At 30.3% G+C, this 9,958-nt stretch overlaps 1 protein-coding gene across 1 annotated transcript; it reads left to right on the top strand.

The window, feature by feature from the left end:
• Positions 1-1,003: 1,003 nt before the first annotated feature.
• On the top strand, positions 1,004-8,895 carry LOC133815292 (probable DNA helicase MCM9). Its single transcript, XM_062248147.1, has 7 exons — positions 1,004-1,131; positions 1,632-1,729; positions 1,900-1,965; positions 2,071-2,163; positions 3,260-3,376; positions 3,891-3,938; positions 8,801-8,895. The coding sequence occupies exons 1-7, from the start codon at positions 1,004-1,006 to the stop codon at positions 8,830-8,832; spliced, it is 582 nt and encodes a 193-aa protein (XP_062104131.1). The 3' UTR covers positions 8,833-8,895.
• The last annotated feature ends 1,063 nt before the right edge of the window (positions 8,896-9,958 follow it).

Raw genomic sequence — 9,958 nt, forward strand, 5'->3', positions numbered from 1 at the left:
GAGTCTAATTATAGCTCCGGTCCTTTGAACAACAGAGATCGAAATTCTGTGGTGGCACAAAATTCAAATATTTAGAAGGTTCGATAACATGCCATGATTATCAGGAAATCAAAATTCAAGAAAGTACACATGTATTAGGGGTCGGGGCTATTCCTCGTTCAATCCTCGTCATTCTAAAAGATGATGTTGTTGATGTTGTTAAAGCAGGAGGTACCACATTCTTGTGATTTCAGATTTTCAGTTTTCTTGAATTTACTTCCTATTATCACTGATTTCTCGTGTCCTTTTGGGAAACTTCATCTTAGATTACTTCTATTTTCATTGTTTGAAACATCACTATGAATTATTCGGACACTTTTTCTTGCTTTACAGTTATTTGTTCATACAAATTAAAGTATAACTTATTCAGCAGATATCCTAGAACCTCCTTAGCTCTCTTAATATCTTCCTGAACTTTAATTCATATCATAAATGATCTTTCAACTTTCTTTTACTATGTTTGATCCAGATTTTAGAAAATGACAATAATGTGGATGGAAAGCACGCCACCTTTCCTTCCCAAATATTAGAAGATTTCTAACTGGTAGACCAAGAACAGTATAATAGTTGATTAATGAGTTTAGGGACTTGTGATAATACAATTTAAACTTCAAGTAAAATTTAATTTTAGAAGTAATTTGTGTCTACCAGTTTGATATATAAGAGTATGAAATTATGTTTATTCAAATCCAAGGTAGAACTTTTTATTAGCTGGATAAAGAGCAGTCCAAATTTATAGTACCAGTTTCTACAATAAATCAATAAAAATTTATTAGACATGCTGTATAATTTGATGTTCTCAAAAGTATGTTTGACATTGTAAGTGTTTCCCTATATTGAATCTATCAACTAATTATATTTATATTGTAGGTGAAGTTTCTCAAATATGCTTGATATTTTCCTATTTAATTCTGCATCAGATTTTGCTTTATTATTTATCCTTTTTAATTCTATTGTGTTCATAATGGTGGTAATGATATGTTGCTTTACAAATGACGTTATAGTCACTGGGGTCTTAACTGCAAGGTGGTCGCCTGACTTAAAAGATGTTCGCTGCGACCTTGATCTTGTGTTGATTGCTAATCATGTGAGGTAAATGTAACAACTCTGTTTGAAAGAAGAAACATTTTTCATTGTTGAGATGGTTGTTGTTCCATTGTAGTCATACATGGTACTAAAGAGAGGTAGTTCTTTTAATTTCAGAAACTCTGCTTAGCCTTGGTGAACCTTGATCCCATCTTTCTTATGATGCATGGGATTTCACTTATGCAGCTAGTTGATGTTTCGAACGGATAGAAAATGATTTGGTGGTAACTCTTTTAAGGGATGCTAAAGTAGTATCAGATAGATTGAAATAACTACCGATACTGAAAAGAGGCTCAAAACTTGTTACAAACTTACAAATATATTTCTATATTAAAATAATGCGAATAGGTTTTTGGAAAAAACCATAAAGTAGAAAACAATTTTGTATTTCAACTTATCTAAGTATCAAAATTGGTTAGAAATTTTTCTCTTTCTTTCTTTCTTTTTTTTGGAGTGAAGCTTTTGTTACTATATGCACTTGACATACTTTTTATACACATATTTAGGAGAACAAATGAGCTGAAATCGGATATTACTATTCCTCATGATGTCATTATGAAATTCAATCAATTTTGGAACGAGTTTAAGGATACCCCTTTGAAAGGTAAGGCATCGTTGATTAATATATATCATTTTATAAATGAGTGTTCTTCTATCAATTCTTCAGCATCAATCAATTAGAGATCTTCATTAAAAAAGAAAATATTGGAAACTAGGCCCCCTTATATGTAAGATTGTTATGACTTCAATTTTTTTTTAATGAAAATTATTCAGGGAGAAATGCAATATTACAAGGTGTTTGTCCACAAATTTTTGGACTCTTCACTGTAAAGCTTGCAGGTACATAGCTTTCTCATATAAATTCATGATTTGTTTATCTTAAGTTAAAGATTTGGAATGACTATTAAACATTCACTACTAGCACCTTCTCTTTTTTCAACTTAGTTGCATTAACACTTATTGGAGGTGTGCAACATGTTGATGCTTCTGGAACCAAGGTACGAGGAGAGTCTCATTTACTTTTGGTTGGAGACCCAGGTACCTTTTCGATTTTCATTGCACACTTATAGGGTTCATTACTTAAATAAAATTCTATCAATTCAAGACTACTGCATTTATGCTATGCTTCAGTTGAAGAAGCTTTCTTTTCTTCAAAATTCTGATAGGAAATTAACAATCACTTAAATCTAGAAAAATAAGAACACCATTGTATTTTGTCTAACTGATTCATGATATTTTATGAGTGTCTAAAGCCTGTAACCTATATGAATTTTCCTGTACAATACAATTAGGGTTATTACAAACAAGTTATCCATAGTATTGTATTGAGTGGTCCTTTAATGCAAATAATAGGTAGGGTAACTAATGTAAATAGTCTAAGGGTGGGAAAATATAAATTTTAGAGAGAAATTTTGAGAGCAAGAAAGTATAGAAGAAAGCTCTAGGACTGGGCTTAAATAGTTCAAAACTTCAGGGTTTTATTTTCTCAATAGAAGACATTTCTTTGCTGGTTGGATCCATGGACAAATGCAATATTTGCCAAACCATGTTAAATATTGGTATTGATGCTTTTGATATGTTCTTGTGCTCTTGATGTGTTTGTTGGGTGTTATTCTAAAGGTTATTAGTATAAGAGGTATTTTCTCCCTTATAACAATTGAGATATGGATTGCACGCCATTTTATAACTTGTCTTTTCGGGTAACACATGCATTAGCTACATTAATTATAACTACAGAAAATTAGAATTACTGAAATTTTCCTTGAAAAATAGAAAACTGCCCAACCATTATTAATTTTTCCAATAAAAATAGTTTTTCAAAGCTAAAAATTCTTCTGTAGTCCTTGTTAATTTATTCTTGTTTGGCTTGAGTAATGCAGCTCAGTTTAATTGTTTGTTGCTTTACCCTTCCCTTGGGGTTTCTGGTCCTTTTATTTTGCTCATTATATAGGTGGGAGTTATCTTATTATTTCAATATACCCAAATATATATATTTATATTACTATCATTGGTGAACAACTGCTAATGAGTTCAGATTCTTTTTTTGAATCTGTATGTAATCATTAAAGCATTATACGGAAAAAGTTACATGTATATGTATATATGTAGTAAATTTTTTTAAGGCTTTTCTCAGGTACCGGGAAATCTCAGTTCTTGAAATTTGCTGCAAAGTTAAGTAACAGATCTGTTGTCACTACTGGCTTAGGAAGCACTAGTGCTGGACTCACTGTCACTGCAGTCAAGGATGGAGGTATGTTTCTCATTTCTCCATCCTAAACTTGTATCCATGGAGTAAGGAATCTGACAGAAGTTGTGATTAGTTTGCGTTAAATTTTTGCATGGATTGCCACCACCTTTCACATCCTAGTCCTGTTCCCCATCTCATTGTCTCTGCTCTTATTTTTCTCTCTGTATCTCCCTTTTTGCTCACACTTCAAGTCAGTAACTCTCTCAATGATTGAGAACATCTTTGTTATGATAACCAAATCTTTCATCATAAAACTCCAATTCTTGCTTCCATGGGGCTAAATAATCTGATCAGATGGTTGTGATATGAAAGTAGTGATTTCTGTCTTCATCTTTAAACCCATCCACTGAACAGTTAAGCCTTATTCTGATTGGTCATATTCCAACTTTTATTTTTGGTTGTTTGAGCTTGCTTGCCATGTTGTTTAGTTTGTTAGTTTATCATACATGCTTGTTTAATATCTATTGACAAATTTTAATTTTGTATTAATCTTTTAAGTATTGATTATATTCTTCAGGTTGGGGATCGAATTGGCAAGGAGCATTGCAAAGGTACTTTGCAAGAGGTACGGAATTTGTTCTTTTAACTCTTATTATTAATATCTTTAAAATGTTAGAGGAGTTTGAATATCTTAAATATTCATCCATAGAGAAGTAGGTTCTGAGATTAAAATTGTGTGCTGCGGTGATAACGGAAGGTTGAAAACTTGTGTGTATTAGAGAAGTAGGTTATGGAAAATTTGTTTGTGTGCTGCGGTGATATAAGGAAGAAAACTTATTGTGTGTTGTTTGAATTTTTTGACTTGGTATTGATAGATGGTTGGGTAAGCTTTTATATGTATAGATTAGATTTTTCATTATATGTATAGATTAAAATTTTCATTTAGTCATATTGTTTTCATTATTTCCATATGTATAGGTTAGATTTAATTGCCACAACCCAAGCTAAAATCTTGTCTTTGATCCAAACCCAATTAGTTAGTGGCTACCATTTTAGAATCTGATTTTTAAATTAAAAACAACACTAGAATCTCTTGAACTAGCCTTTTATGCACACTTAACAAAAGTAAGTTAAGAAAACAGAAGTAACAAGAACTTTTATTTGGTAACTGATTTCAACAAGCTTCCTTCAAAGTGTTCAATTCTAATGATCTTGCACAAATAGTTCCACTCTTAGAGTCTCAGTATACATAAAGCCTGTCAAAACAAAGTGAGCCATATTAACCATAATAAACCATACACATTAACACCATTTTGCAAAAGAAAAAAATTGGGCTGAGTTCAATTTATAATTTATCATGTGTAATTATTTTAAGAATTCTGTTACTCCTTCTACAACTAATACATCAATGACTCATAGCTGGTAAATTATCTCTATTAATTTTTTAAAGCTTAACACTAAATCCATTTAACCAGATTACTTATTTAAGTTATTTTAGGTTAATTTATAAAGTACAAACTCTTACATTATAGAATGCTTAAAATCACTTCTTTCATGTTGTGGAAATTATGTGTGTAAATACATAAGAATTTACAAAAAATACTCTCATTGATACAAATAATGTAGGCTTATAATTTCGCAAACATACTTAGATATACATAATACAGTTTGTCAAAACAAAGTGAGCAATGAATAATAATATCAACCATAACAAACCATAGACAGTAAAAAAACATTATAATTCTGTTAAGAGGTGATAATTATCTGATTGAGATAATATTGCTCAAATTAAAAGACAAACTATACATATACCAAAAACCTTTTCCTTAAAAAAGTAAAATGTCTACATGTGCTGAAGCTTTAATGAAAAAATCACACCTACTTTTGAAAATATAGGCACTCTAAAAGTTAGGGTATTGGACCTTTTTTAAATTTTCTCTTAAATAAAACAGTGAGTTACTAAAATATTACCCCTTTAGTATCTAATTAATCTTAATAATCATTTGGTGTGCTAAAGTAAATTTTACCATTACCAATATAAATTTGTAGCTTTCTTAGTTAAATACTTAGAAAAGTCCTCATATGTTTCTCTAAGTATAAACTTTATAAGTCCTAAGTTATAAGTGGATTAGTTTGAAAATTATAATTGGAAAAATACATCTCCAAAAATTCTCAAACTTCACAGAATTAACCTTGGCTATATAAAGAAGTTTCTTGTAAAATTTTACACAAAAATAATTATTTTTACTTAGTGACATTTATTTTCAAAAATCTTACTTTAAGGCTGTCTAGGAATAGGTCAATCTTTTTAACAAATTTTGAGACTTTATAAAATCTATTTGGTTTATTAATTTGGTCCAAAAATTTTAGGACCATAATAGGCTGTGTAAAAAACACTCACACCAAAAATAAAATCATTTTAGGCATTTTTACTTGGTAAAACGGATACTTAAAGTTGGCTATCCAGAAACTATGGTAAATTCTCATTAATTTTTTTTCAAATTTTGAAAATTCATAACTCACAGCTCTTTTAAAATTCTCCTTTGAAATTTGGCCATTTGATTCTTAAATATTAAAATAATGTATTCTCCAAAAATCATCCAAAAATGCAATGATTTTTCCACCGAAATAATTGTCCAAAATCAGCCATTTACCTCATTTTTTAAATGCTTATCCCAGACTACACACAAATTTTGCAAAGGCTATCGCTTGGTCAATTCAAAACCTTCTTGCACGTTTTTACACATTATGGACATCTATACATCCTAAAATGCAAGATAAAATACAAGAAAATTCATAATTAGTTTGACCCATAACTCGTTTAACCCACTAGAAGTCAGCTCCTAACCATTTTCTTACAAAATCAAGATTTTTACATATGGAATGTTGGATTCCATTATTAACAATCATGTAAATTCTTATGCATGTACAATCAGCCATTAATTTAACATCAACACAGTTTCAATGATCAATTAAAGCACAACTAATAATCAAAACATGGCAGCTTGAACAAGAATGCAATTAGCATATTAAGCTTCAATCTTGCTATTGAAGAGTTATCCCTTCCAATTTGGGTGGCTAGACGTTGAACTTATGATCCTATGACCATTAAAATCCAAGAATTTTATAAACATAAAAATTTGATCGTTCTGTTTTACAGCTCAGTAAGTCAGAATATTCTCAGAAACAGACTTAATGAATCAATAAACAGAACAAACTAAGAGCACCATAAGGCATTTAAACGAGCTCAAAAGATGGTAAACTTACTTAAAATTTCTTAGGGGTAATCAGGGAATCCACATCTTAATAACTTCAGTATATTTTCCCTTCTTATATATATTTCCTTTTATTCTAGGTTGTATTTATCAAGAGAGGCTGCCCTATCAATAATCAAAACATAGCAAATGTAACTCTCTTATTTGGACAGGTTTCAAAGTTAGACTGAAACCAAATAAATTTAGGATGTTTATAACTAAGTTAGATTTAACAAATAAAACCACTAACTAGATGAATCAATAGAACTAAGAAGAAACAGAAGAAAGGCTAGTCATAATATACCAAGATAGTACCTAGTCTCAATAGCACCATAAACTAGCAACCTGTCTTTCCAGACTTGTACAAGAATCCCAAAACACAACACTCAGCACAAACACTCAACATTTTGCTTCTTTTCCCAGGTCCCCATCCAAAGAACTAATAAAATAAAGAGGATAACTCCAAAAAAATTATAATTTTAATCTCATATAATGGCATGGAAGCCAACTACTAATATATTCAAGAAAAATTATTTATTTTTAGGCTTTAAATGATCTTCCTATATATATTGACAATAATAAATAAGTGAGGAGCACTTGTTAATTTAAAACTCATTATAGCAACAGTGTATTCCATCTAGTATTACAATTTATTACTGATAAGTCTAAAAAGAGAACTTTTCAATTTTTTCTATCACTACTAATATAGTAAAAACTAAAAATTTGTTGGAGTACGAAAAAATAAAATGAAAGTTTAATAATGTTAAACTATTCCAAAATTTTCATTTATCGAAACCCTGCCAGATTTCAAAATTCAAATACAATGGCAACTACCATACTTTTTCTTTTCAATTACTTTTTCAACTAAGTATATGGTACAATAGTAACATTACCACCTTTCATATGCTGCACAAACTAACGAGCCAGGCATATATTGGAAAATTAACCATGAACTTAATTGTTGTCTTCTAGAAAGCATGATCTGATAAATGTTTAAGCAATATGATCCAAATATTTTAAGCAATTCATTCCTCTCCGGCCTTAGAATGATTCTTCTTCAGTTGCCTCCTCCCCATGTTGCTTGCCCTGATTAACAGCCAAAGTTTTAATGTTTTATGAACCATGAAACAGTACTTATTAATCATGGCAAAAACATATTTTAGTACTCCTAAATACTCGATGAAAAGAAACAATCAGACTAGTACAAAATGCTATTTCGAACCAGAAGGTATTTTAAACGATTTGAGTTATGAAACCAGGGATTCAAGTAGTTTTACATTGTGCAAGTATGCAAGAGGGAACATGAACACTTACCAATACTGATTGTGGAATATCAAATCATCAGTTGGTACTTTTTTCCCATCATTATTTTGGTTCCAGTGATAGAATGCGTGGGTTCTGTTTTTATAATTGCTAGTTTAGTTTATTTTCCTATCTATAAATAGGCCAACAGTGCTTTTGACCAGGGGGGAGCAAGGCCCCACTTAATTTTTTTTATTAATAATTTACAAGTAAACTTTAGTTAAAAAATATGTTTTGTCCCCATAAAAATTTAATTTTTTCAACAATATTTTATAATTATTTTTATTCTGCCTATTATAATTTATATTTCCTAGTTTACCCCTACTACAAAGAGGAATTTGCTCTGCCACTGTTTTTGACACTAGTAAGAAATGAATGAATTGTTGAATTCTTCCTCTCTTGATTCTCTTTAAATGTTCACCTTCTCTGTTATTATTCTATTTCTCTCTAAAGTTCTATTTTATTTTCTGTCTTAATTCTCTCTCTAAATCTAAAATAACCTTGTTCTTCTAGAAATGTTTACCACTTATTCTGAACACAACTCACCATACACGGTTATACAATCAAACTGAGAACTAATAATGATCTATAAACCACAAATCTGGAATCAATTATAAATTTATATCCATTAACAATTAGAAAAGGTACGAGACCATAAAGAAATCCCAAACACTCTACAGGGAACTAGAACAAATTTGTAAATTGGAATTAAGTAATTAACTCCACTCTAGAATCTTCAGCAAAAGTGATCATTTAACTTTGAACAAGCAACTCTGCCCCTAAATGAAATTCAATAAAGCTTTAAACTTCAATAACCCAAATATACTGAAATTCAACCAAGGCATGTTTTCTTTTAAAAGCATGTGTGTGAATGACCTTGTCATGACCCTGATATTACAACCGCAAATAATGTGATTTTCTTGTCTAACAGTTGTTAAACCCAGACAAAAAACAAGATTTTAGTAAGAGAACAACATCAAATACAAATTCATTGGAGATGGATAAAAGTTGGATCCATCTTAACAGGTTAGTAACCAAAATCATATAGTTTATTTTGGATATAAGTTTAAGTGTTAGTGCTTGATTATTGACGTATGCTCTAAAATTTTACAGTAACGGTGGAATATGAGCAAAAAGCTAGAGAGTTTGCACTTATAAATCTTAGTTTTCTTTTCTTCCAATAAAACTTATCTTGGTTTTATATTTAGGTTGGTGGTAAAGTGACACCAAGCGAAGGACAGTCTCGCAATGTATCGTAGTCAAACAATATTCAGTCCCCTAAGGTAAATTATAAAAGTTGTTATTGTTTTAAATTTTCATTTTAGAAGAACAATTACAGAAACTAATATAGTCTTTAAAATAAATTTGGTAGAGTATTGCACTAGAAAAAAGACATAACTTTACAGAAGGGAAGAATGCTTGCTACTTGCTTGACTGGGCAGATGCAATTGTTGCTGAAGGTCGTTGGGATTCTAGTGATCCAAATATAACTGTACATGGAAAGCCTCTTGGACCAGACTTTATGCGAGTATGGATTGATGTTGCTATTGTACCAGAGTCTTACTTATTTCGTCCTAATCATTCGATGCTTACAATAAAAGAAGCAGTTGGTTCCACAGTTTCATGGCCTTCTAAAAAAGTTATTCCAAGAGGTACATTTTCATACTCAAAAAATAACTAATGTCTTATAATTTAGTGTTTGGTTTCTTTGTTTGCTTTGGTGTAGTTGTGAATCTATTATTTTGTATGTGGTGTCCTTTCTTGGATATAATTTCCATAGCATTTTTCTAGAAGTAATTTGTGATGCTAGATAATAACAATAAAATATTTCTTTGTTTATTTTGCAGATATGACAAGCGAAGTATAAAAGGATACTTAAGACTCCTTGAAAGTAGTAACTTTGTTTATTTCTTTGTGTTGAAAGTAGTAACTTTTAGACTCCTTGAATACTTAAAGAATATTTTGTTGTTGATGACAGTGTTGAATGTTTTAAACTAAATTGTGGATTGTCAATTCAATGTAGAATGTTCTTACTTTTTGTTATTTGAAAATCAAGTTCATTTGATGATGCCAGTATATATTAGAAAGC

The sequence above is a fragment of the Humulus lupulus genome, chromosome 2, assembly GCF_963169125.1.
Source record: "Humulus lupulus chromosome 2, drHumLupu1.1, whole genome shotgun sequence".
NCBI lineage: Eukaryota > Viridiplantae > Streptophyta > Magnoliopsida > Rosales > Cannabaceae > Humulus > Humulus lupulus.